General features: G+C 44.6%; 1 protein-coding gene across 1 annotated transcript in view; it reads left to right on the forward strand.

Annotated features, from left to right (window-relative positions):
* Positions 1–21,144, forward strand: part of LOC141108421 (metabotropic glutamate receptor 6-like) — a 181,644-nt gene extending 160,500 nt beyond the window's left edge. The window contains exons 3-11 of the mRNA XM_073600014.1: positions 684–900; positions 1,066–1,201; positions 2,832–2,986; positions 3,068–3,208; positions 4,516–4,716; positions 7,191–7,330; positions 7,698–8,633; positions 8,932–9,191; positions 18,213–21,144. Of these exons, the coding sequence (XP_073456115.1) occupies positions 684–900; positions 1,066–1,201; positions 2,832–2,986; positions 3,068–3,208; positions 4,516–4,716; positions 7,191–7,330; positions 7,698–8,633; positions 8,932–9,180 (2,175 nt within the window). The 3' untranslated portion in view covers positions 9,181–9,191; positions 18,213–21,144. The remainder of the gene's footprint in view (positions 1–683; positions 901–1,065; positions 1,202–2,831; positions 2,987–3,067; positions 3,209–4,515; positions 4,717–7,190; positions 7,331–7,697; positions 8,634–8,931; positions 9,192–18,212) is intronic.
* Positions 21,145–27,421: the final 6,277 nt, after the last annotated feature.

A 27,421-nucleotide genomic window follows, 5' to 3' on the forward strand; every position in this document is an offset into this window, starting at 1 on the left:
TAATGTTTTGAAATTTTTACTAGTTTGTGGGCAAATTAAGCCATTAGAGTCTCTTAGAAAAATAATAATTCAGTACCATTTTTGTTGTTCTCTAGCCGCGGCGAGGTACGTAATCTCCGCATTTGCATTGCCCCTCCTCCTTTCCCCCTCCCCCCCACTTGCTGCTTTCTGGGTCCTGTGTGTGTCCCAGAAGACGACGGGGCCATTCAGAAAGTGCAGCACGACTCGTGCATGCGCAATAGGAAACCGGCTGTGAAGCCTGAAGGCTTCACTGCTGCTTCCCCTTAGTTGCACTGCCAACGCCTGCACCCAAGGTGATGGCCAACATTGCGGGATCCCTGGACAGGTAAGTGTCCTTATTTTAAAAATCAGCAGCTACATTACAGTATTTGTAGCTGCTGACTTAAAAAACAAAATAAAAAATTTGAGTCTGGAATTCTGCTTTAAATAACCTATTTAGGTACTTGCAACCTGCAATCTATTATATGGCACTGCTGGTTCTTGCCTTCATGTGCTGGAATAAAGATAATTGTATAAAGTATTGTTATATTCATTCCTCCAATATTTTCTGTGTGCAAGTATATTTACTGTCAGCGGTTGATTGTCTATTGTAGCATGAAAGTGTTTCAATATCTGGTATTATCTGATTATAGATACTTATTGGCAACCTTTATGCCTTTCAGATTCCTCAGATAAGTTACGCCTCAACAGCCCCGGAACTCAGTGACAACAACCGGTATGACTTCTTTTCCCGTGTGGTACCACCGGATTCCTACCAGGCGCAGGCCATGGTGGATATTGTCAAAGCTCTTGGATGGAATTATGTGTCCACACTGGCATCTGAGGGCAACTATGGAGAGAGTGGAGTTGAAGCTTTTGTACAGATTTCCAGGGAAGCTGGTGGGTTTTGTATTTCAGCCGTAGCAAAAAATAATATAAAAAAAATATATATATATTTTTTAATTTAAAATCTGTGGTACACTTGACGTAAGTTTAGACATTCTTGTTATGACCAGTCATCTTAAATATATACGTGCTGTCTATTATGTTACTCTCTATTTGTAGGAGGAGTGTGTATTGCCCAGTCTATTAAGATCCCTCGGGAGCCACGTCCTGGAGAGTTCGATAAGGTGATAAGAAGATTACTAGAGACTCCCAATGCTCGTGGCATCATTATCTTTGCCAATGAGGATGACATAAAGTGAGAAAACTTTGCAAATTTTCTTTCAGTTCACATATTTTTGCATACAGCTTTTTGCTCTATTCTTCCAACGTTTAATATTTTGGTTCCTTTTTATTAGCCATTAAAAGGAAACATTGCCCCACCTTTTTTCTTTTTTCTTTAAACCAACCTTTTAAGTGAAACTTCAGGATTTTAAAAAACGTTATTATGGGTCATCCCAATGAACTTGCTTAGCTAGAGTTGGAAAATCTGCCTTTGCAATACTTACATCATCTTATTGAGCCACCCCATTTCCTTTAGACATTCATGCTAGTACAGGAATGCTCTTTGCCGACCTCAAAGAAAAACAAAGTTCCAGCTACGGGGCTAGTTGGATAGAAAGTTTGCACAAAGTGACATTTTCATTTTTTGTGTGACAGTTTTAAAAATCCGGCTTCATAATAAAATGTTAGGCAATTTTCTATGAATAGATGCATTAGTTAATTTATATAAATAACAATTTTATTAGTTGCTCAACATACAATAACTTGTACAGCACTTCGTAGTGTAAGAAAAGGTCCAGGAGTTATTTTGTGAGAGGAAACAATACCTGCAAAGCTACTAAGTATTCTCCGAGATCTTGCAAAGAATACAAATGCAATAGCGTGTAGAATGTATGAGTGACTTTGCTTAGGGTAACATTACAGAACATACACCAGAGGGAGTCAGTCCAGTTCAAGTCAAAACAAGGTAACCAAGTCCTCTGAATACCATGAATATGTATACCAGACATCCTTATACAAAGTCTGCACTATGTAATAATATCAAACAATTTTCAAAGTGTATAGATTGAGGTAGCAAAGTAAAGAAGAAAAAGAAAAGAAAAAGAGCATTAAGGAGAATACCAGTTTCTCCACCCTCAGATCCATTGAGCAGCCCAGCAAAATAGGACTATACCTAGGGATGCAATCTAAGATCTGGATCCTCTTTAGTATGGCACAGTTACCATATATTATTATGTTGTTTAAGGGTATCATGTAAATGTATAATGTGCGGTGAAAGTCGCCATAAATGCAGCACCTCTAATTCTAGCATGTAGTGCTAGAAGGGATGGGGGTTCAATTTTTTTCCAGTCGAGTGCCACCAGGCATCTAGCTACAGTAAAAATATGTAATAGTAGTTTTGGCAAAGGCTAGTTGAGGCAAGCTGAAAAGAAAATTTTAAGAGTAAAGGCAATTCTGGAATATAAAAAAGAAGGGGTAAAGAGAGCCTTGCTCTTTTTTAATTTGCCAACAATAATCACTGACCGTTGGGTCAGTTGAGTGAAGGAGTTCTGGGTTAGTGATAAAGTAATACATCATTTTATATAGGTTTTCCTTATAGAGGGTGTGAATCTGACTTTTAGCCACCTGGGACCATATGATTTGCCAAACCACCAAAGACAATTCCTCCCCCAAATCTCTCTCCCTCTTACACATATAGAGTTGTTCATTGGTTAATTGTTAATAACACTGACTTACAAAATGACTGATGAGGCCAGAAGTCATATGTGTTATATAATTTTGTAACACAAAATAGTTTGTGATGATTTCATCAAAATTATTGTATCTAAATGCTATTTGTTATATGTGTAATGTCTCTTGACTGCAAATCTTCTTCATGCCGGTAGGCGAGTTTTAGAAGCAGCCCATCGAGCCAACCACACAGGACATTTCTTGTGGGTGGGGTCTGACAGCTGGGGATCCAAGACTTCCCCTGTTTTGGGACTGGAAGAAGTTGCAGAAGGTGCTGTAACTATCTTGCCAAAAAGAGCCTCAATTGATGGTGAGTTGGTCTGCTGTAAACATCTTGTTAGTCAAAGCTATAGTTCTCAACAATTTACAGCTGTATCTATCTACATTTTAGGGTTTGACCAGTATTTTATGAGCCGGACGTTGGAAAACAACCGGCGCAACATTTGGTTTGCAGAGTTTTGGGAAGACGATTTTAAGTGCAAACTGACCAGATCTGCATCCTTACAAGAAGATTCCAGGCGAAAGTGTACCGGTATGCTTACAATGTATACAGAAGATTGTGAACTGACTTGTGCTTCCAATGCTGCAGATATAAGTACAGTATGTATATTAGCTGCCACTGCACAGGATAGATGTGCTTGGTTGGTTTGTTTTTCAATTGTTGTGGTTTTTCATGCATTTTAAATGTATTGTTGATGTGTTTTAGTAGCAAATGTGGAAGATGCATTTCCTGGAAACCCCACTGAAACCTCAGAAATCGCAATGTCTTTTTAAGTGCTCTAGACTTAAATACATATTCCTGTAATCAACATAAAGCTGATCAGATTCAGGTTGTATTTTTGTTTTTGAATTATATTAAATTAGTTGTGACAGGTAGATAGGGCTCCTTGCATGTATTTCTGTGCTAAATGTTTCATGTAAAACTTCAAGCTTATCTAGAGTGAACCTTAATAGTTAACCTGTCCGCAAAAAATAATTTTAGAAATAAGGTGTTGTTTAGTAGAGTTTCTTTACCTTTCAGCTTGTCCAATTGTTTGCTTCCTTGCTATATGACCTGTACCAGTCTTTATATATGATTTACTTCCCAGAAAACCCTTGCTGCTGAGACATATCTCTCTAAATTACCCTCTTTTACCCTAAATTACCTGAGTTTGCTGTGCACCATGGGATCACATTATTACCAAACCACATTCCTGTCCACTTCTGCCTAAAAATACACATTATTAAGTGTGGAACCTGGAATACTGACTTTGCAGGTATAACATAATTAGGCTACGGTAATGACAATGTTTGCTGCTGAATTGAATAAAAAATCGATATCGTTGTAAGCCATTGTTTTACATAATAGGTTTTGTTTAGATCTAAGACCTCTTGCACACTGCAGCTTGAAAAAGCTCAGTACAGTATTTTTTTTTTTACTGAGCTAAAATACAGCCCATTAATTGTAATGTGCCTATGCACACAGGTGCGTAGACAAGCGCCGTGTATTCTTCAGTACAAAAAAATATAGAGAAATTAGCATTTTTGGTCAGTAATTTACGCCTCATGCGCGCATTCGTGCATGTTTGCGCGCATATTCGCACAGATTGTCCATTGACATGGACAACCTGAGAACAACCTTCTATGTATGCGTGGAAATGTGTGCGAAATTGCGTGAACGCATATGCGCAAAAATGCATTAAAAAAAAGCGTCTAGAAAAAGTAGATGCTCAAACAGGAGTATTGTATGCAAGAGGCCTAATGTTTTTTTTTGGCTATGCAATGCCTGTATTAGGTAATGGTTTTTATGGCTATGCAATGCCTGTATTAGGCCATGCTAACTTAAATTTTTTATTACAGGAGAGGAAAGGATTAGCAGAGACTCACCGTATGAACAAGAGGGAAAAGTGCAGTTTGTCATTGATGCAGTATATGCAATGGCTCATGCCTTACACAGCATGCATATTGATCTCTGCCAAGGAAGCCTTGGGGTCTGTGACAAGATGGATCCTATGGACGGGCGACTGCTATTACAGTATATACGTAGAGTAAACTTCAATGGTAAGAGTGATTCTAGCAATAATCCCAGCCTAAACAGGGAGTGCTTTTTCTATTTCAATCTTTTTATTGAGTTTAAATACCAAAGAGGGCTCCCCTAGCGGGGAGTAGAAGGCAAATCAGGCACTTGGGTATAGTCAACAATAGTGTTACAACAGATTGTCCTATTGGAACAGTTCACTTAAAGTGGTTGTAAACCTAGTTACACCACCTGTACCTACAGGTAAGCCTATAATAAGGCTTACCTGTAGGTACTGTACATATCTCCTAAATCTGGACGGTTTAGGAGATATTTACCATGTAGGCTTGCCCCGACATCATGGCCCGCTCGTACCGTTTCTTCAGCAGCCGTGCCGTGACTGGGTGACGTCATTACGGCTCTGGTCAGTCACAGCGCCGGAGCCCGCAAACCCGCAAATAACCCCAGGAGACGTCGCTAGTCACAGCGGTGTGCGGGGGACAGCTGCAACAGCTTTGATCTAAGGTAAGTATTTCATAATGAGCTAATATGCGATGCATACTAGCTCATTATGCCTTTGTCTTACTGGGTTTGTTTTTTTGTTTTTTTCAGGTTTACAACCACTTTAAGTAATGAGAGCAAAAAAAGTGTAATTTGATATGTGCTTGGATGATATGAAAACAAACAAAATCCAATAAAGTCATATTTCACAATCCATATTCTCCCCTGTAGACTTTTTCCTGCACCAAGTGTCTACAGAAATTCAAACCATAAAGCAAATGTGAGATGTAACATCATTGCCAGAGGAGGGAAAAGAAAAATGAGGGAAGTGTAGAGAGAGATAAAGTCCCCAGATTGCACTACACCATTTTGAGATATCAAAGCCATGACTGTCAGGTTTTGTCAAATTTCAACCGGGTGTTATTAGGGGCACACAAGAGTTTGTCATTAACCACTTCAATACAGGGCACTTAGACAACATCCTGCCCAGACCAATTTTCAGCTTTCAGCGCTGTCGCAGTTTGAATGACAATTGTGCGGTCATGCTACACTGTACCCAAACTAATTTTTTATCATTTTGTTCCCACCAACAGAACTTTCTTTTGGTGGTATTTGATCACCTCTACGGTTTTTATTTTTTGCTAAATAAATAAAAAAAGACCGAAAATTTTGAAAAAAAATAAAAGTTTTGCTTTTGTTTCTGTTAAAAAAATGTGTAAATAAGTAAGTTTTCTCTTTCACTGATGGGCACTGATAAGGTGGCACTGACAGGCACTAATACGGCGGCACCAATGTGATGGCACCAATGAGCGGGCACTGACGGGCACTGACGATGGGCACTGATATGCGGCACTGATGGGCACTGGTAGGCGGCATTGATGGGTGGCACTGATATGCAGCACTGATGGGCATTGATAGGCGGCCTTGATGGGCACTTATGGGTGGCACTGGGTGGCACTGGTTGGCACTGATGGGCACTGATAGGCGACACTGATGGGCACTGAAAGGCGGCACTGCTGGGCACTGATAGGGTGGCACTGATAGGTGGCACTGATAGGCGGCACTGCTGGGCACTGATAGGCGGCACTGCTGGGCACTGATAGGCGGCACTGATGGGCACTGATAGGCGGCACTGCTGGACACTGATACGTGGCACTGATGGGCACTGATATGCGGCACAGATATGAGGCACTTATGGGCATCCCTGGTGGCACTGGCAGTGGTAGGCATTGGAGTGGGCACTGATTGGCAGCTGCCTGGGCACAGATTGGCAGCTGCCTGGGCATATAGTGCCATTTCCCTGGGGATCTAGGGGCATACCTGGTGGTCCAGTGCGGATGGCTTCCCTGGTGGTCCTGGGCGGCTTCCCTGGTGGTCCTGGGCGGGATCCGAGGGGGGGCTGTGCTGATAAACAATCAGCACAGACCCCCCCTGTCAGGAGAGCAGCCGATCGGCTCTCCTCTACTCGCGTCTGTCAGACGCGAGTGAGGAAAAGCCGATCACCGGCTCTTTCTATTTACATCGTGATCAGCCGTGATTGGACACGGCTGATCATGTTGTAAAGAGTCTTCGTCAGAGACTCTTTACCTAGATCGGTGTTGCAGGGTGTCAGACTGACACCCCGCAACAATGATCGCCGCGATGCGCGCCTCCGGGGGCGCGCAGCGGCTCGATATTCCTGATCACGTCATATGACGTCCGGTCAGGAATATCAAACCACTTTGCCGCCGTCATTTGGTAATAGGGCGGGCAGCAATTGGTTAATCATTATCCAATTAGATTTTTATGTAACATAAACTAATGAAGTCACTGACTGCTTCCAACATCTAGCTATGGCAATTCTAGCCCTCTCAATGTCCAGTTTTTGGATTAGGGCTATTTTGGGAATCCTAGGAATATTTACATGAGTGCTTTTTAAGATACCTTTTACCTTCAAATTAAAGCTTCCTTAGTTTTAAACTATGAAGTGCTGCGCTGAAATTTAGCAAATAGCTTAGGCTGTTTTCTTATTGTTTAGGAAGTGCCGGAACTCCTGTCATGTTCAATGAAAATGGAGATGCCCCAGGACGATATGACATTTTCCAGTATCAGATGACCAATGCTTCTGCTCCATCCTACAGAGTGATTGGACAATGGACAGAGTACCTACGAATTAATGTAAGAATGACCCTGTTAAATGAAATTATATTTAATGTAAAGTCATAGCTATTATAGCTGATATACAGTATATTGAGTTCAGTTAACTGAATTGTCCATATTCTAGAAGTTGAGTAAAATTTACAACTTGTTTTTCATGTTTATATTTCTAGGTTCCCCCCCCCCCCCCTCTTTTCTTGCCCCTCTCCTTACCTTTGATCTATCCTTGGGACACTGTATAAAGCACCAAAAAACTTTGTCATAGCTAAACTAAAGTTTTCAAATGCAAATACCACAGATGTACAGTATGTATATACAGCCACAATATGCTGTTCTTTAATTATGTGCACTTAAGACTAATGTGTATTTTTTAATTTTCCTGCTACAGATTGAGGAGATGCAGTGGTATGGTGGACAGCCTGACATTCCATCATCTGTATGCAGCCTTCCCTGCCAATCTGGAGAGAGGAAGAAGATGGTAAAGGGGGTGCCATGTTGCTGGCACTGTGAACTGTGTGATGGGTACCAGTTTCAGCTGGATGACTTCAACTGTCAGGCTTGTCCCTTTGACATGCGGCCCAATCTCAACCGAACTGCTTGTCGCCCAACACCAATTGTAAAACTGGAGTGGCATTCAGCATGGGCCATACTGCCTCTCTTTTTGTCAATCTTGGGTATACTGAGTACCCTCTTTGTGGTCGGCACCTTGATACGTTTTAATGATACTCCAATTGTGCGGGCCTCTGGACGAGAACTAAGTTATGTTTTGCTTACTGGAATATTTTTAATGTATGCCATTACCTTCCTGATGATGGCAGAACCTGGAGTGGCAGTTTGTGCTCTTCGGCGCCTTTTCCTTGGTCTTGGCATGTGTATTTCCTATGCTGCCCTCTTAACCAAAACCAATAGGATATACCGCATCTTTGAGCAGGGAAAGCGTTCAGTGACTCCTCCTCGATTCATTAGTCCAGCTTCGCAGCTGGTCATCACCTTCAGCCTCATTTCTGTACAGCTGTTGGGCACAGCCATCTGGCTAGCAGTGCTTCCTCCACACAGTGTGATTGATTATGAGGAACAGCGAACACCCAACCCCGAGCTAGCTAGGGGGGTGCTGAAATGTGACTTGTCTGATTTGTCCTTAGTCAGCTGCTTAATGTACTCCATCCTCCTCATGGTCACATGTACTGTATATGCAGTGAAGGCCCGTGGCGTGCCTGAGAACTTCAATGAGGCCAAACCAATTGGTTTCACTATGTACACAACTTGTATTGTTTGGCTGGCCTTTGTACCCATTTTTTTTGGCACCGCACAGTCTGCTGAGAAGGTGAAGAAAATTACCTGGACTGCACCTTTTTTTTTACACTCATTCCTGCCAACAACTCATTTTGTGCTATCAACTGGAACTCCATCATCTCATATGACCACTTCAGTTAATGCCCGTGTTCATTAACCTGTGTTCTGTGGAAAACCCCATGTTTGAAATCCATCTTCATTCTGCAGGTCATGTCAATTTCATGAGCCATTATCCAGTGTGTTTCCATTGATTGGAGTCATTTCACAGTTCCCATTGTTCTTCATTCAGCAGTGAAGTCAAACTGTCTTCTTTTACTTCACCCACTTAGATCTATATCCAGACCACCACCTTGACAGTATCGATGAGCCTGAGTGCTTCTGTCTCGCTTGGAATGCTCTACGTGCCCAAGGTTTACATCATACTTCTCCACCCTGAGCAAAATGTGCAGAAACGTAAGCGAAGCTTCAAGGCTGTGGCGACAGCAGCCACTATGTCCACTCGCCTGTCCCAGAAAAACAGTGAGCGGCAAAACGGGGAAAGCAAACCGCCTGAGAAGAGTCTGCCTGAGGGCAAGTGATTAAATCAAAGGTATTTATAGAAATAAGATAGTCTCAGTATTCTGTTTGTTGTAGACTACAGGTGCTCAACCTTTTCATTCTGGAATCTCCAAGAGTCAGGTCTCACTCCCATATGGGCCAGCCTAACCGGTGTGTAATGTACTCTACGCTGGGCCACATTCAAAGAACACTGGGGAACTGCCTGCAAGGCTTCTTCCCACTGCTCTTTCTTGAACGCCCCAACATCTTGTTCTCACTGGGACAAGATCCTTCAGAGATGAGCACTGTAGGAAAAGATTAAGCAGCATAGCATAGCAGCAAGACATAAATCCTTTGTATGTGGTAACCTCAAACAGATAATTGAAGACAGAAGTAGAATCTAAGGACCATTGATCCACTCCCCTCTGGGCGTTGACTACATGCTGTATGTAGTTGCAAGTGATAAAAGTGCATAGATGCAGGGAGCCTAAGCTTCTTGCAGAGCTCAGAAAAGGGCCTCAATTTACCATCTCTGAAAACGTGGGTCATATGTGAGATACCAAACTGCCTCCACTTCACGCCATAGGGCAGTTTCGCTATTTCCTGAAAATAATTATTATCCCATATGGGATTATATTTAGTAAACCCTTTGACACCTTGCATCATCCTGACCTTGTTCCAAATCTTCTGCATGAGGGCTTAAGTAGGGTATAATTTGTTAGATACGTTAAAATATAAGGCTTCCAAGCCATCCGCCTCCCCCCTACCAGTCATGAAACTAAGTAGCTGGGCGGAGGAGTCTAGTAAATTTAGTTCCAAATCCTGCAGTGGTCGCACAGCCCGCACTATATGTTGCAGTTGGGAGGCTAAGTAGTAGAGCTAAGGATTGGGCAATGCCAATCTCTGCATAACTGCTCAGAGATATTCCCATTCAATGCTGTCAAAAGCCTTGTGGGCATTAAGGTACAGTAGCGCTCAATCCCTTTTGTTATCCGCTGGGGATTGAATATTAAGGAAGAGTCTACGCAGATTGATAACAGTCAACTTTTGGGGCATAAAATCGGATTGGTCCGAGTGAATAATTGTGGAAATTACTTTGTGTAAACGTAAAGCTAAAACCTTTGCCAAAATCTTTACATCACTTTGCAGAAGGGAAATAGGCCTATATGAGCCCGGGTCAAGGGGGTCTTTATATGGCTTCAGTATCAATTGGAATGATAATCTTAGTATAAACATTAGCAGGGAGACCTATCATCATAAGGGAATCTGAATTATTTTCTGGCAGAGCCAGGTAAGCGGTCACTTGCAAGCTTGCTACATTTTCTTCAAATGCTTGCTTAGAATAAGAAAGCTTATAAGCGATTGGTTCATGCAGTAGCAAAGACCTTTTTGGTGCAGTTTGTATTTAGTCATCTATACATTGAAGTTGACTGCAAAATTCAATGTTTAGAGCAGTTTAATATCCACAGATGTGTGGCATTGTTCTGCACACCCAAATTCAGACAGTGAAAACCACTAGATTTTGTGCACACTAAAGTTTTGTTTATAGACTACATGAATGGAGCCTGTATTGCAAAATGCCATAAGGATAATTGCATAGCTCCCAACTGTCGCTGATTTTGAGGGACTGTCCCTCATTCAGAACAAAGTCCCTCTGTCCCTCTTTCCTCCTCATGTGTCCCTTATTTTGGTCTGATATATATAGTTGTATATACAAATGCACTACATATCTATCACAAAGTGTTTTATAGTGCTAAACCTTTCATCCAACTTCTAAATTGCTCCATTTGGAAATTCCAAAAGTCAATATTATGGAAGAGTAGTGATAAAAAAAAAGCACTTGTGGGTTTAAACAATCATTTTTTATACTATTCTTCTTTAAGGAGGCGTGGCAGGGTGTGTGTCCTATGCCTACATACTTTTGCTAATAGGTGTCCCTCATTCCAATCTCAGAAAGTTGGGAGGTATGCAATTTCTCTCTGTGTTGGTATACACACTGAGTTTTGGATAAAGTAAGTAAAGGTAATAACCCCTGTCCGGTTATTATTGCTACCTTTGTCTCCATTGAGTTGATTTCCGGCCCTCTTACTGTTCCAGTTACCACACAAGATATCACGGACTAATACTCACCGAGGCCGAGATGCCGAGAGCGGCTCGCCCTTACGACCACGCGCACCCAGACCCCTGAAGTGGGTACAGAGAGCTGGGGGCACGCAGAGGCATGGGCTTCCGGGAGGTAGGAGGTCTGGAGATTGGAAGCGGGTGCTCTGGGATCTGTAGGAGGGACCAGAGATAAGGACTGAGTATAGGCAGAGGCAGGACTGTAATTATGAGCAGGGGTCAGGTGTGTAACAGGCAGATAAAACAGTAGGAAGTCCGTTAATGCAGGCAGAGGTCAGGGTATCAGGCAATCGGGTGGAGACAAGTCTGTTACACAGGCAGAGGTCAGGGTATCAGGCAATCCAGTAGAGTAGTGATTAACAAGCCAAGGTTCAGTACACAGAGACAAGCAGATAATGGGGCAATCCAGCAGAGTAATGGTTAACAAGCCAAGGTTCAGTACACAGAGACAAGCAGATAATGGGGCAATCCAGCAGAGTAGTGGTTAACAAGCCAAGGTTCAGTACACAGAGACAGGCAGATAGTGGGGCAATCCGGCAGAGTAGTGGTTTAACAAGCCAAGGTTCAGTACACAGAGACAGGCAGAGATCAGGGTATCACAGGCACAGGGAATCAGGGAGAGCTGACGACGAACCAGCAACCCGACTGGGCGCTGGAGCCGTCAGAAATAGTCTCCCTGCCCGGCGAGCGCGTCAGTGTGACGCACTACCGGGCACCCGCACGGGCGACGGCGCGCACACGGGGACCGCCGTGCACCCGCGCGCGCCGCACCATCAGGCCGCGGACGGGTGTGCGGCGAAGCGCCAGTCCCGCGCGCATGCGCACCGGAAACCGGCGAGCGGAGACGCTCCCTGGCTCCTGACAGTGCCCCCCTCCTATGGGCGGACACTGGACGCCTAGGCTAGCCATCAATTCCGGATGATCTTGGTGGAAAGTTTGGATTAGCCGTGGAGCATGCAGGTTCCTAGCGGGTTCCCAAGAATTATCTTCAGGTGGGTAACCCTTCCACTGAATCAGATACTGTAGCTGCCTGCCCTTCTTCCTACAGCTCAGAATGGACTCCACTTCGAACTCATTCTCGCCATCGATTCTGACTGGCGGAGGAGGAGGCTCTCTTCTTCCCGGAAAAGGGCTAGGCACCACAGGCTTCAACAATGACACGTGGAAAACAGGATGGATCCGATATGTCTTGGGGAGTGCTAGCTCAGCAGCCACAGGGTTAATGATCCTCTTGATTTGGAAAGGACCGATGAACTTGGGTCCAAGTTTTCGAGATGGCAATGGTAATCTAAGATTAATGGTGGACAACCACACCTCTTCTCCTAAGTCAAACTTTGGGTTCGCCTTTCTGCCCCGATCATACTGTTTCTTGTAGTCTTCCTGCGCCTTGTGTAACATATCTTGGATCTTCTGGAAGTTGAATTGCAACGAGGTTATCCTGTCCTGAACTGCGGGGACTGTCATTTCGGGAATGTTGTTAGCAAAGGACGTGGGATGGAACCCACAATTTGCCCAGAAGGGTGTCTGGTTGGTAAAGGCATGAATTGAATTATTGTATGCAAATTCAGCATAGGGGAGAAGACTCGCCCAATCATCCTGAGAACCTGAGCAAAAGCAACGGAGGTATTGCTCTAACGTTTGGTTTGTCCTCTCCATTTGACCGTTGCTTTGGGGGTGATAAGCTGAAGAGAGACAAACGTTGATGCCCAGGGACTTGCAGAGTTCCCTCCAGAATTTGGACGTAAATTGTACACACCTATCCGACACAATGCTTCTTGGTATACCATGGAGCCTCACGACCTCTTTTAGGAAGACATTGGCTGTGTCTACAGCAGATGGAGTGCCCCTCATGGGCAAGAAATGGGCCATCTTAGAGAAGCGATCGACAATGACAAGGATGGTAGAAAAATTTTCCGAGGTAGGTAGGTCGACAATAAAATCCATGGACACATCAGCCCATGGCCGTTCCGGGATGGGCAAAGGTTTGAGCAGGCCCCAGGACCTAGTGTTTTGGCCCTTGTTCCGCTGGCACAGAGAACACATACTCTTTACAATCCCGTCTCCATCCTGGCCACCAGAAAGAACGAGAAAGTAGTTCAGACGTTTTCTTACTCCCGAAGTGTCCTGCCATCTTATGGTCATGACACATCTTAAGGGCTAAGGACCGAATATTTTTCCTTTAATCCAAAAAAGGTCCTCATATTTCCTCAAGGAGTGCACTACTAGTTCTGTGCACGAGCTAGATGAGGATCTAATGGATGACATTAAATCCGCCTGAGTTACTCCAAGAAAGTTTGTGGAGAGAGGACCGTACTTGGCGTTGACGTTTGAGAGTCTGCGGAGAACATCCGAGAGAGAGCATCGGCTTTCCCATTCTTTGCTCCAGGTCTGTAGGCTATATGAAAGTTGAAACTGGAAAAGAAGAGGGCCCAACAGGCTTGGCGGGGTTTTAGTCGTCTTGCTGTTCGGAGGTACTCTAGTTTCTTGTGATCCGTAAAGATCATGACCGGGTGTATTGCACCCTCCAGCAAATACCTCCACTCCTCTAAAGCGAACTTTATAGCCAACAGCTCCCTGTCACCCACATCATAGTTGAGTTCTGGTGGACTGAGTTTCCTAGAGGCGAAAGCTACCGGATGCAAAATGGCCTTAGGTCCCTGTCTCTGGGAGAGAATTGCTCCAGTTGCGATCTCCGATGCGTCTACCTCTAATACGAAGGGTTGAGTCGGGTCAGGATGACAGAGAATCGGGGCGGAACTGAACAACTTCTTCAATGTTAGAAAAGCCTCTTGAGCGGCTGAGGACCACTGAAAAGAACTGTGCTGACGGGTTAATTGGGTAATAGGTGCCACGATGGCCAAGAATCCAACAATAAATTTTCGATAGAAGTTGGCGAACCCTATAAACCTCTGTACCCCTTTCTTGTTAGATGGAGCCGGCCACTCTTGAATTGCCTGAATCTTCTGTGGGTCCATTGCGACCCCATTGGTTGAAAGGATGAATCCCAGAAACTGTATGGTTGATTTTTCAAATTCGCACTTTTCAGCTTTCAGGTATAGCTTGTGCTGTTGAAGTATGGTAAGAACCTTCTTTACATGTCTCTTGTGTATCTCTAGCGTGGGGGAGAAGATAAGAATATCGTCCAGGTATACAACAAGGAAGTCATCCAGGTATTCTCGGAATATGTCATTCACCAGGTGTTGGAAGGTGGCCGGGGCATTACAGAGTCCGAATGGCATCACTAAGTACTCAAAATGCCCGAGTCTTCCATTCGTCCCCAGCCCTGATCCTGAAAAGATTGTAGGCCCCCCGGAGATCAAGTTTAGAGAACACCTTAGCTGATCGGAACCTCTGAAATAACTCAGGAATGAGTGGTAGCGGGTACCGGTTCTTAATCGTGATGTTGTTGAGCTGTCGATAATCTACACAGGGTCTTAAGGAACCGTCCTTTTTCCCAACTAAAAAGATACCCGCTCCGGCGGGTGAAGATGAAGGACGGATGAAGCCCTTCTTGAGATTTTCGTCTATATATTGTTTAAGAGCTTCTAGCTCGGTTTCTGAGAGAGGGAATATCCGACCGAATGGAATCTCGGATCCGGGAAGGAGGTCGATCGGACAGTCGTAGGACCGATGAGGTGGTAGGCGGTCAGCCATCTGTTTACTGAAGACCTCTTGAAACTCAAGGTACTTGGAGGGAACATGTTGGAGGTTGCCCAATGGCGCAGCCATTGTGGCACAAACTTTGGGAGCCGGGAGCAGACAATGCTGAGAGCAATACTGAGAGGAGAAGGATACTGCCTTGGTGCTCCATTTAATCTGTGGATCGTGAACCTGTAACCAGGGCAAGCCTAGTATGACGGGAAAGATAGGTGAATGAATCAAGTCGAGCCGTAAGAACTCCCGGTGGCCGGAATCAGTAGTTACCGGAATAGGTTGGGTTTCCTGGGTGATGGGACCTGAGCTAGGAAGGGATCCGTTGGCCAGGTGCACCCGTAAATCTTGAACTTTAGTTTGTATGGGAATATTCAAGCTGTGTGCCAAGGCAGAGTCTATGAAGCAACTGCTCGCTCCGGAATCAATGATGGCCTGCAAGCGGGTCTCCCCTTCCGGAAGCTGTAGGGAGATAAACAACATCACATAAGTCTTGGGAATATTATTGTTTGGATAATTTAACACATCTGGCTGAGGAGACTTACTGGGCCTGATCGGACAGCTGCGCAGGAAATGTCCGGTTCCTCCGCAGTAGAGACATAGGTTGGACTGTCGCCTGCGTTGCTTCTCTTCGGAGGTTAGTGGGCCCCGGACCAGGCCGAGCTGCATGGGTTCGACCTCAGGGACCGGTGTAGCAGCAACCGAAGTTGAGGTCGGGGTCTGTGCGGAGTGGGGTCTTGGTAACGCCCAGGTGGGGCGTGGACCTTGGAAACGCTCTGAACGTCGCTCCCGCAGTCGCCTATCTAGTTTCGTGGCTGCTTGAATGAGTTCTTCCAAGGAAGCAGGGGTTTCCATCCTAGCTAATTCATCCTTAAGTAACTCGGACAAGCCTTGGCGGTACTGATAGCGTAGGGCCGGCTCGTTCCAATTTGTATCGGCCGCCCACTTACGGAATTCCACAGTATAGTCCTCAATAGGTCTTCTTCCTTGGGACAGATGGTGCAGGATGGCCTCAGCTGTAGCCATACGCTGCGGGTCATCGTAGAGCTGGGACATACTCCCAAAGAAGGCCTCGATGGTGTTCAAAACAGGACTGCTCTGTTCCATCAAGCCGTGGGCCCAAGCTTGGGGTTCTTCGGATAGTAGGGAAATCGCAAATCCCACCTTAACGATTTCTGAAGAAAAGGTTCTTGGCTGGAGAGCGAAGGGAGCATGCATTTTTGAAGGCCCTAAACTTCTTACGGTCCCCTGAGAACCGTTCAGGTGTAGGAACCCTGGGTTCCGGAAGTGCCATGACAACAGTAGGGTTGGCGGAAGCCTGAGGGAGCGGACCCCCACTGCTGGGTGCGGGAACTGCGGCTGCAGGGGGTAGTGACCCTGTGATCTGCTGAAGACGGTTATCAATTTGGGTATAACCTTCCTGCAATTTCTGTACTGAGTCAGCAAGAGTAGACACCTGTTGGCACAGGATCTCCAGAGAAGAGCGCGCTCTGCCGGCCTCGGACATCTGGCTGGTTCGTACTGTCACGGACTAATACTCACTGAGGCCGAGATGCCGAGAGCGGCTCGCCCTTACAACCACGCGCACCCAGACCCCTGAAGTGGGTACAGAGAGCTGGGGGCACGCGGAGGCACGGGCTTCCGGGAGGTAGGAGGTCCGGAGATTGGAAGCGGGTGCTTTGGGATCTGTAGGAGGGACCAGAGATAAGGACTGAGTATAGGCAGAGGCAGGACTGTAATTATGAGCAGGGGTCAGGTGTGTAGCAGGCAGATAAAACAGTAGGAAGTCCGTTAATGCAGGCAGAGGTTAGGGTATCAGGCAATCGGGTGGAGACAAGTCCGTTACACAGGCAGAGGTCAGGGTATCAGGCAATCCAGTAGAGTAGTGGTTAACAAGCCAAGGTTCAGTACACAGAGACAAGCAGATAATGGGGCAATCCAGCAGAGTAGTGGTTAACAAGCCAAGGTTCAGTACACAGAGACAAGCAGATAATGGGGCAATCCAGCAGAGTAGTGGTTAACAAGCCAAGGTTCAGTACACAGAGACAGGCAGAGATCAGGGTATCACAGGCACAGGGAATCAGGGAGAGCTGACGACGAACCAGCTGGAGCCTGGGCGCTGGAGCCGTCAGAAATAGTCTCCCTGCCCGGCGAGCGCGTCAGTGTGACGCGCTACTGGGCACCCGCACGGGCGACGGCGCGCACACGGGGACCGTCGTGCACCCGCGCGCGCCGCTCCATCAGGCCGCGGACGGGTGTGCGGCGAAGCTCCAGTCCCGCGCGCATGCGCATCGGAGCCCGGCAAGCGGAGACGCTCCCTGGCTCCTGACACAAGAACTGAGGGAAAGCAGTAAAAACCTGATATAAGATACTGCAAATTCATATATGCAGATGTACCTGGATTCACCCAGCCAGTGCATGGAAACTGAACTGCTATGAGCTAATGTAGACGTTTGTAATAAATCTGTGTAATTTCACTAATTACAGAAAAAATCCCAGTTCGAGATTGTAGAGCTAGTCCCACGTGGCGTACAAATTTTTACAAAGACCACATTCAGGCTTTTGCTGGTCTTCAAGAGTATGGAAAAATTCCAACTTCATAAGCGCTCTTTAACCAGTTGCCTAGCAACCACAGCTTCTTTGCTGAAAAAACCTCGACAAGATGGTCCCACTCCCGCTCATACCTGTGACTGGGGAAATAGTATGAAAGCACTCACAGCCCTATTTACACTCTGATAAATATTTGAAGTAGAAGTGGAAGCCATGTCTGAGATCAAGGGAAAAGGAACAATCACCTATGAAAACAGGGAAGGCTTGTGTGACCTCTGTCATTGAAGATGATATTCTTTGCTGTTCCTCTAGACTCAAATGTGATCCATTCTAGTGCATAATCAGTGGGTATACAGAATATTTTGATTCTTATTGTAAAGTTTACAGGGAAGTAATTTTTGATGTATCTGTCACATCTTTACATGCTTGCTGTTTTATTATTTTTAAAAAGGACAGGCTTACAATAATCTAACCTAAAATGGTTGTTCAGTTTCCAGGCTTTTACACTGTTTTAACCCCTTAAAATCCATACACACCTTGTTGTCGTTGAATATACTGGACTATCCTTTCCTGGTATCAGCGCTTGAACTACCCAGTCTTGTGTCAATAATAAGCAATGCTTTGTTCTTGGGATAAAAACCAACTGATTTTTGCATATAGGTAATGATTGGAAACAGATTTTAATAAACTGTAAAGAAAGATGCAATAAGTAAAGATGTGATGACATTGCTTACTGTATCTCCACCAACAGGTTTGATGGGTCATCACCTCTGGTTGTTTTGCAAACAATTATATACTTCAGGATGTCCCTGAGCTCCACCACTTGAAGCATACATCAGCGTGTTTGTTCTTCACCGAGGCATATTGGAGGCGCCCAGAGTGGGAATCGTCAACATGACACAATGCACAAAACTCTCAAAAAACTCATCTGAGAGTATCTTACCTGACTCTTTTCTTAACAGAATTGTTATTGTTCAAAGGATATTGTAATTGATCTCCAAAAGAAGTCTCCTGTCAGGATCCTGCATGGCAGATTAGTTAACCCTGCTCTTGTCAGAAATTGGTACACCAACATTTATTCTGCCACCATTCAACATAATTCATAATTTTGCCTCTCTCATTCCATAATTGACCCCCTATTACATTTTACTTAAACCATATAATCCTGCTGATTTTATTAAGTGAATAAAAATCACCCCTCTCCCTGCATTTCTTACCCTGACAGTTGCATGAGTGCAGTGCATCCAGAAATTCTGGCCATCATCTTTTACCTTGATAGAAATTTAGAATGTATCCTTTAACCGCCCAAATTCCAGAGTTCAGAGCATCATCCATTCTCTTTACACAGAAAGTTCTGCACAGCAACTGAAAACCCATAATGCAGAACCATTTTGAATGAATTTATTACCCTTCTTCCTGTGTTTACAGTACCATTCTAACCCTTCCCTTGACAGAACTGTGTGGGACCCCTGAGGTGTCCTCTCATCACAGTGAAGGCTAGCATCACTAGAAGTGAATTGTGCCCACCAGAAGTTTAGGTGCTAGATTCTCATTTTCCTCATTAGCCTATAAATTTTTCACTTTCCCCAAATCATACCCAACATCACTTTCCTTTTTTACTGAGTGAATTATGCACAGCAGAACTTAACTCTTCTGTTGCTATATCCTTAGGGGGAACCATATTCATCAGGACTTGCCCTGGCATCACCACATGCTTTTATTTATTTTTTTACTGCCAAAGCTTTATGTGGTATCACATAATCGCCAGTCTGTCAAAAATTATCATATCATCTCTTATCTCCTCTTCCACTACCGTAAGCTGGGCTGCTTTAGTTTTTAAATTATTTTTATTCATTTAAGCAAAGAGTTACAAAACACTAAACGTCCTCATAAAAAACCAAGTCATGATTCTTTTAATAAATTAACACCTTCAGCTGGGCTGCTTTATGACGCTAGTGGTTCCCCAATAAGTGCACTGCATCTGGTGTGAACTAGCACTGAAGCATGGCATACATTATACAAATTTCCTTTTCAATTTCCTTTAAATTTACCTTTACTATGTAGTGCAATGGCCTGCCTGATTGCATACAAATTGAAAGTGTCTAGGTTTGACCTCATATGATATGGTTTTTCTCAATCTAAAGGAAAATTGTACAAGACAATTGTATAATGTATGGCCAGCCTAATGCCCTGTACACAATATAGGATTTTCCGTCAACAAATGTTCGATGGGAGCTTGTTGTTCTGACCATGTGTAGGCTCCATCGGACATTTTCGTCTGAATTTCCGACAAACAAAATTTGAGATCTGGATCTCAAATTTTACAACAAAATCTGTTGTCGAAAATTCCGATCGTGTGTACGCAATTCCGACGCACAAAATTCCGCAGATGCGGAATCAAGCAGAAGAGCCGCACTGGCTAATGAACTTAATTTTTCTGGGCTCGTCGTACGTGTTGTACATCACCGCATTCTTGACGGTCGGAATTTCCGACAACATTTGTGTGACCGTGTGTATGCAAGACAAGCTTGAGCCAACATCCATCGGAAAAACATCCATGGTTTTATTGTCGGAAAATCCTATCGTGTGTACAGGGCATACCACTGTCTAAAGAAGATTTAGCCTTCACATTGTAAACATATTGCTAAAATCCTAATATGTTAATATCTTACATTCTGGATTGTTTAATGACATATCTTAGCTGTGATGGGAGAAAAATGTTGGTGTTTAGATCATGAACTCTGTATAACATACTGTATAAAAATGTCAGGTAAAATGCAAGCCGGACTATTAAATGCCCAAAAAAAATATAAATATATATATATATATATATATATATATATATATATATATATATATATATATATTTTTTTGTTTATATATATATATATAATATTTGTAATTCCATTCAGTCATTCATTTAAATCGGACAACACTGTAAACTGCTATGAGAGACATTTTCTGAGGTCTGTGTGCTTTCAATCTATTGTAAACTACTAGACAATTCCTCATGGGATCTAAGGGATTCTTTCCAGGCACCCAGTGCCTGAAATATATTAGACTGACAGCATGGTGCAATGCAAAAAAGGCTCTTTGGTTCTCAGTGTATGATCTCCCAGTCTCAATACATTTCAAAAATGTATACTAGCATTGTTTTAAAATACATTAAATCATATTTTAAGGAGTATGTAACCAAACAAAATGGGTGTTTTTTGCCATCAGTTCCTTTTTGAAAGTTATCTGTAAGGATAAAAATAATGAGGTTTCCATTGCTGACTTGTTTTTAAAATCCAGGCTGTGGGCTCTCATTCTGTTGTTGGATTTATTATTTGGGTAATTCATTGACCCAGATCAAATGTGCACATCAGGTGTCTTAATACTTAACTGGCTGCACACTTGCAGGTTAGGGCTCTGTAGATCTAGTCAAACACCTGAGGCCTATGAGACATGAGGACCCAAGCCACCTGTCACTAGGGCTACCGCTTTCCCTAGTCACCACCAACTTGTGGACTTTACACTTTGAAGCACGGTATTTCTTCAGCTTTGCACTCTACCTGTCTTTCCCTCGGCTGTACGATAGAATTCCCTTTAAACACATTACATGGCTTCTCTTGCATACATGATCAATAATGAGGCAGTAGTAGTGGCTTTTCAACATCGTTACTGAATATACTGAAACCATTCACAATCCTTGCATAGTGTACTCAAGTACAATACACATATATATTATGAACACATGTGAATTACTGACCTAAACTTATTCGTCACAAAATAAAATTGGTGAAAATCATATAAGTGATAATAATTATTAATGTGAGTCCATACCCTGAAAGGGTGTATACAAAGTAAAAAACACAAGTGCAAAATGAAACGTATAGAATGTAAAGTTCATAAGTGCAAAATAGGCTAAAGTTCATGAGTGTCACAAATGAAGAAATCCAGAAAAGGAAGAGAGGACAGCTTTCTGGAGTGTTACCCAGGTGGAGATCACAGAAGCCGGCAGGCAAATGCAACAAGCCTTTTAGATCTCTATAATCTGAGATCCAACATATTCGGTCCCGTTGGAAAGATTTATCTTCCCTCCTTCCCCAGTGACACAAAAGGATCTGTGGCTTATTTGTGCCTGGCCCATCCGGGAGGAAGTACTGAAGGAATCCCTGGGAGCACTTCTTCCATATTGGGGTCCCCGTTGCTGCGGACCATCTGTTTGGCGAGGAGAGCGGGAGAACAGTCTAGGGAACCTATCATCTTCGGATATTTTCCACTACTAAGCCTGTATTGACCCCCCCTGAGTAAGGGCGGTCGCAGGCTTTCTGGTAGGCCTCTAATTTTACCATGTGGTGGTGGGCTGCACTAAAGGTGGATCATGCAATCCCAAACCCTGCAATAGCCTTTTCTGGATTTCTTTGGATTCATTTCTTCATTTGTGACACTCATGAACTTTAGCCTATTTTGCACTTATGAACTTTACATTCTATATGTTTCATTCTGCACTTGTGTTTTTTTCTTTGTATACACCCTTTCAGGGTACGGACTCACATTAATAATTATTATCACTTATATGATTTTCACCAATTTTATTTTATGACGAAATAAGTTTAGGTCAATAATTCACATGTGTTCATAATATATATGTGTATCGTATCACCAGTTCAGTGCGGCATTGTTTGTTTTGATATACTTTTCTTCACTGATGATATCTCACCAATTGGAGATCTATTAATACCATGAATTGTGTATAACATATTTTGTGGTTAATATTTTCTCATAATTTTTTAGCATTATTATTACATCGCTATTTATCATTTGTGTCCAGCGCTACACTGATTATTATCCATACTGATTAAGCTGTACTGATGGGCACTGATGAGGCTGCATTGATGGGCACTGATGGCTGGGCACTAATGAGGCTGTATTGATGGGCACTGATGGCTGGGTAGTGATGAGGCTGCATTGATGGGCACTGGTGAGGCTACATTGATGGGCACTGATGATAAGCCTGCATTGATGGGCATTTGTGACTTGAGGCTGCATTGATGGGCACTGGTGGCTTGAGGATGCATTGATGGGCACTGGTGAGGCTGAGCTGATTGGCACAGGTAAGGCTGCACTGATGGCTGGGCACTGATGATCTGTGTATTACGCTGTCCTGAACCCAGTGCTCTGTGTGTTTTGCTGTCCTGAACCCAGTGCTCTGTGTGTTACGCTCTCTTGAACCCAGCACTCTGTATTGCGCTCTCCTGAACCCAGCGCTCTGTGTATTACGCTCTCCTGAACCCAGCGCTCTGTGTATTACGCTCTCCTAAACCCAGCCCTCTGTGTACTATGCTCTCCTGAACCCAGTGCTCTGTGTATTGCGGTCTCCTTAACCCAGCTCTCTGTATGTTACGCTCTCCTGAATCCTGTGTTATGCATTCCTAGTTTTATTGAACAGTGCCCCTTTAAGACCCTCCCACTGTACAATTTGGCCACACCCACCTTATGACGTGGTGTTCTCCCCCACATGAAAGGGGGGGGGGGGTTCCTGCATCTATTCCCTGAAAAGAAAAGCCCTGGGCCCAGCCACCCCAAAAAAAAAAGGCTGCAATGAGCCAACAGAGAAAACTCTCCCCTGGCCTGACCGGTCCTGCATTCTGCATGCGCCACCTGGGGGGTGCCAGATATAGGATCCGCCCCGGGTGCCAAATGCTCTGTGTACGCCCCTGTCCCAGACACTTCCCATTAAACACCCCCCCAACTTATATAAATGGCCAACTATTTCCCAACCCACAGATGACATATTTCATTCATCAACCAATTCCCACCCCCGGCATGCATACACACCGCAGGCCTCCATACCTTCTGCTGACAGCCTTTACTCCCAGCTTCTTCCTACCCCCTAATTGACAGACGTTATTCTATAGTCACTTTTTATCTCCCACCTCCCCAGCATCCCTCCCTAGTAATTCCACAGACACCACCACTGAACCTCATCCTTCCCCAACAGACTCACCTCCACCCACAGACATTCCCCACACTTTCATACCCTCCACACTCCTCTCCTGTACATACTACCCACTGGCATACCCTCCACACTCCTCTCCTGTACATACTACCCACTGTTATACCCTCCATACTCCTCTCCTGTACAGACTACCCACTGTCATACCCTCCACACTCCTCTCCTGTACATACTACCCACTCTCATACCCTCCACACTACTCTCCTGTACATGCTACCCACTCTCATACCCTCCACACTCCTCTCCTGTACAAACTACCCACTGTCATACACTCCCCCTCTCTTGTTTGAACTTCGGGGCACACACCCTAATGTAATAGGCAGCGCACACCTATAGGTAAAAAAGAATTCTGCGCTATAGAGTGTACAATGTGATAAGCTGCAACTAAAAAGTGTTATACGACACTAAACAGAATTACAGAGCAAAAAGTCGTGCTAGATAATGGGAATAGTAAACAAAATTACATATGCTCCCAACGATAAATGCCAAAGGTCACACTGAGTAAAATAAAATTGAGTTAAATAGACCCAAAGCAGAAGTGCAAAAAATGAGCGCATCAAACTATATGATAGACAGAATATATAGTGCATCAAACATATAAATGTAGGTACATGTGTAACAAAGAAATACAAATGCAATAAAAGAAATATAATAACAGAAAGTGATTGGAAATTGTCCAATGACTTGATGAAAGTGAAAAAAACAAAAATCAATCCATATTGCAGAGAAGTGGACAAAATAAAACATAAGAAGAGGTCCAATTATGATGGTAATCCAAAAGTGATGTGCCGTGAGGTTCCACACTAGAGTGACAAGTGAAAAGATATCCTCCACCACAGAAAGGACTGCCGCTTACCAGAAATCGGTGGTCCCTTATTACAAGGCACACCTATGGCCTGTCACTCAGCCACAGACAGAAGACAGAGCAGCATTAATGGCCAAATGGTGTATAGCCGCAGCGACCACTCGGCTGCTCTGTCTTCTGTCTGTGGCTGAGTGACAGGCGGATGTGATGACGTCCTCGCCAGGGAATGCCAGTCTGTGCGAGGTGGAGGACTGTAACAAAGTCCCGCCTCCTAGATAGATGGAACACTGATCCAATGATGCATTAAATCAGTGTGAAATGTATCATAGGAGGCGGGAATTTGTTACAGTTGCTGCCGGGCTATTCAAAGCGAATCCGTTTCAGAGCTCTGTGTGATCAGGCTGTATTTTATGGGCACTGGTAAGGCTGCATTTCATGGGCACTGGTAAGGCTGTATTCCATGGGCACTGGTAAGGTTGCATTCCATGGGCACTGGTAAGGCTGTATTCCATGGGCACTGGTAAGGCTGCATTCCATGGGCACTGGTAAGGCTGTATTCCATGGGCACCGGTAAGGCTGCATTTCATTGGCACTGGTAAGGCTGCATGGGGGGGGGGGGTCAGCGCGAAGCATCACCTCCCTGAAATTAGTTCACCACCTCCCTGAAATGAGTTTTTGCAGGTTGGGATGTCTGTCATAGCATTGGGCCTACGCCGCTGCACCCTTTCACTTTCCCTTTCACCTCAGGGCACATGTCGACACACAGCCCATAAGGCCCACCAGAATCCTCAACACCAGGCCCATAATGCTTTTAACCTGGCCCTGTCCACGTAGCAACAGTCTAGATCGGCAGCTCCTCAGCACTAGCTTTGGAAACAGCACCTAAATCCTGCTGGACTGGATGACTGGGGCTAGCCTAGAATGTGGCCTTCAGCCACTGGGCTCTGCATTGTGGCTCTTTTCATACCTGAATGTACTAGGTTAAATGGGGAATGCTTCCCTGGTCTAGAGCTGTGGCACAGCCCCAGGTGTGACCCTGTCTCTGAAAATAGTTGGCAGAACAGTGGCTGCATCATATCAAATACAGTCACTGTTGGGGTATTCAGGAAGATGCTAGCACTATGGCTGTCTAAATACAATAGCTGGCAGCCTAAATAGCATGGAGGGAGGAATATATTCAATTTATTTTGTTTAGCTCATGGGCTGAATGTGAGGAGTCTATGTACGTATAGATAGTAGTAGTCACTTCCTGCCACCTAAACTCCTCATCTGCACAATCTGCCCAACTTTTTAAGTATTATGACTTTGCCTCATGTTGGGTCTAGTTGCTTACCGTTAGCGTAACATATCTTTACAAAGATGCACAGACAACTCTTTTATTTTGAGAGCATTCACTCGGTATCACCAAAAAGAACCAGTGCCTGCAATCTAAAACCTAAGACCCCTTTTGTTGTAAGGTTGCCACTGTTGATGTCTCTTGTAGCTTGGTCAGGTGGGTCTGAGCATTCCCTGTGTTTACAAGGACCTCCATGTCCTCTGGACTTCATGGCTCATTGTGTCAAGTTCCTGGACAAGGCCTGCCTTCAGAGACAATCTGTTAATCCCAGAACAGGGCTCATATCTTAAAGTGCTAGTTGGCATGTTGCAAGCAATGCATCAACACACTGGCTGCCAGGCCCACTGTGCCAACAAGCACCTGCCCTGACTTTATCCTTGCGTGCATCCTTGGTGTTCCCTGTAATCCCTAGTGCTCCTTTGGTCTCCAGTGTTCCTGCTTCCAATTATCCACTGTGATCCCTAAGCACCTTGGTGTTCTCTTGTGTCTCCAGTGTTTATGCTTCCAGCATCTTCTGTGACCCCTGTGCACCTCTATCGCACTATACTCAATGCACATGTTCCTGTGGAAATGGCTGTATTTGTAAGTGGGTGCTGAAGTGACCACCGGCTGGAACCGTGAATAGTCAGAGAGAGTAATGTCACCAGCACACCAAGATCTCTAAAATGGGTCCAAAGCCTAAATAAGCAATCACATCATTACAGCAGAAAGCAAAGCTTCAGAGCCATGCAGAAACCCTTCATTGGGTATGTGACATGCATGTGACTTCTAAAGCATCCAGTGACCCTTGTACCCTTTGTTTCTGTGATCACCAGAAATTCACACCTGCGTTCCTGTGATCCCTGCACCCCAGTACTCCCAGAGACTCTCAATCCTGTGTTCCTTATGATCCCAGCACCTTAGTGCTACCAGAGAATCTCACCTGTGTTCTTGCGATCCCAGCTCCCCTGTACTCCTATGGACTCTCACTCCTGTGATCCCAGTTTCCCAGAGATTCTCGCTTGTGATCCCAGGACCTTAGTGCTCCCAGTGACTCTCACATCTGTGTTCCTTGTTTCCTTCTAAGTAGCTGCCTGTTTGAGTGAGTCAGAGGAGCGCATTCTATGAGCCATCAGCAGTAAAGCAGTAAAGTCCTTGCTTCTTAGACTCTGCACCTCAGTCTTTCTGAGGGGTCACACCACTCCTGAACATGCTGGCACCCTGAGTCCTGTTTCTGCCGAGTCCTGGGAGTATGCTGTATCCAGTGTCACATCTGTCTTTTGTAACTCTGAGGCCCAAGCTACCAGTGTTTCTTGGTGACCTTTGGAGAACCAGTACATTTCAGTGTCTCCTCTGTTGCCTGCGCCTCCACGTATTTCCAATTAACTAGTACCCCTTCCTGGCCAGTCTGCTCCTAGTGGATACAAACTCCTGCCCGTAACAGTCCCAGGTGCTACTTTGTGAGTTGTGCCTTCCTGTAATCCTGGGAATGTTTCTCTGCCTGGCGTGTCTTCACACCCAAAGCTCTTGTCTGGTTCTCCAGGATAGACTATTCCCACTTCGTTGGAAGATCCTTCTGTGAGTGTGCTGGCTGGACCTCCATTGGACATCTCCTGAGTGCTACAGAACCCTTTCCCCTGGAAGACCTGGGAACTCTCCCATAGATGGCATTGAACGCATCACTATTGACCACACTGGTTCTACTGGTGACAAGATATCACCTTCTGTATCTCCTCAGCTGGTGACCTACCCAACAAGTTGTGAGGATTCAGCACCTGTGTGCCCCACTTTTCTTGCTTGTGCTCCTCCGGATTGTCAGCAGGTGGACAGGAACAAAAG

The sequence above is a fragment of the Aquarana catesbeiana genome, linkage group LG09 (assembly GCF_042186555.1).
Source record: "Aquarana catesbeiana isolate 2022-GZ linkage group LG09, ASM4218655v1, whole genome shotgun sequence".
Taxonomy (NCBI): Eukaryota; Metazoa; Chordata; class Amphibia; order Anura; family Ranidae; genus Aquarana; species Aquarana catesbeiana.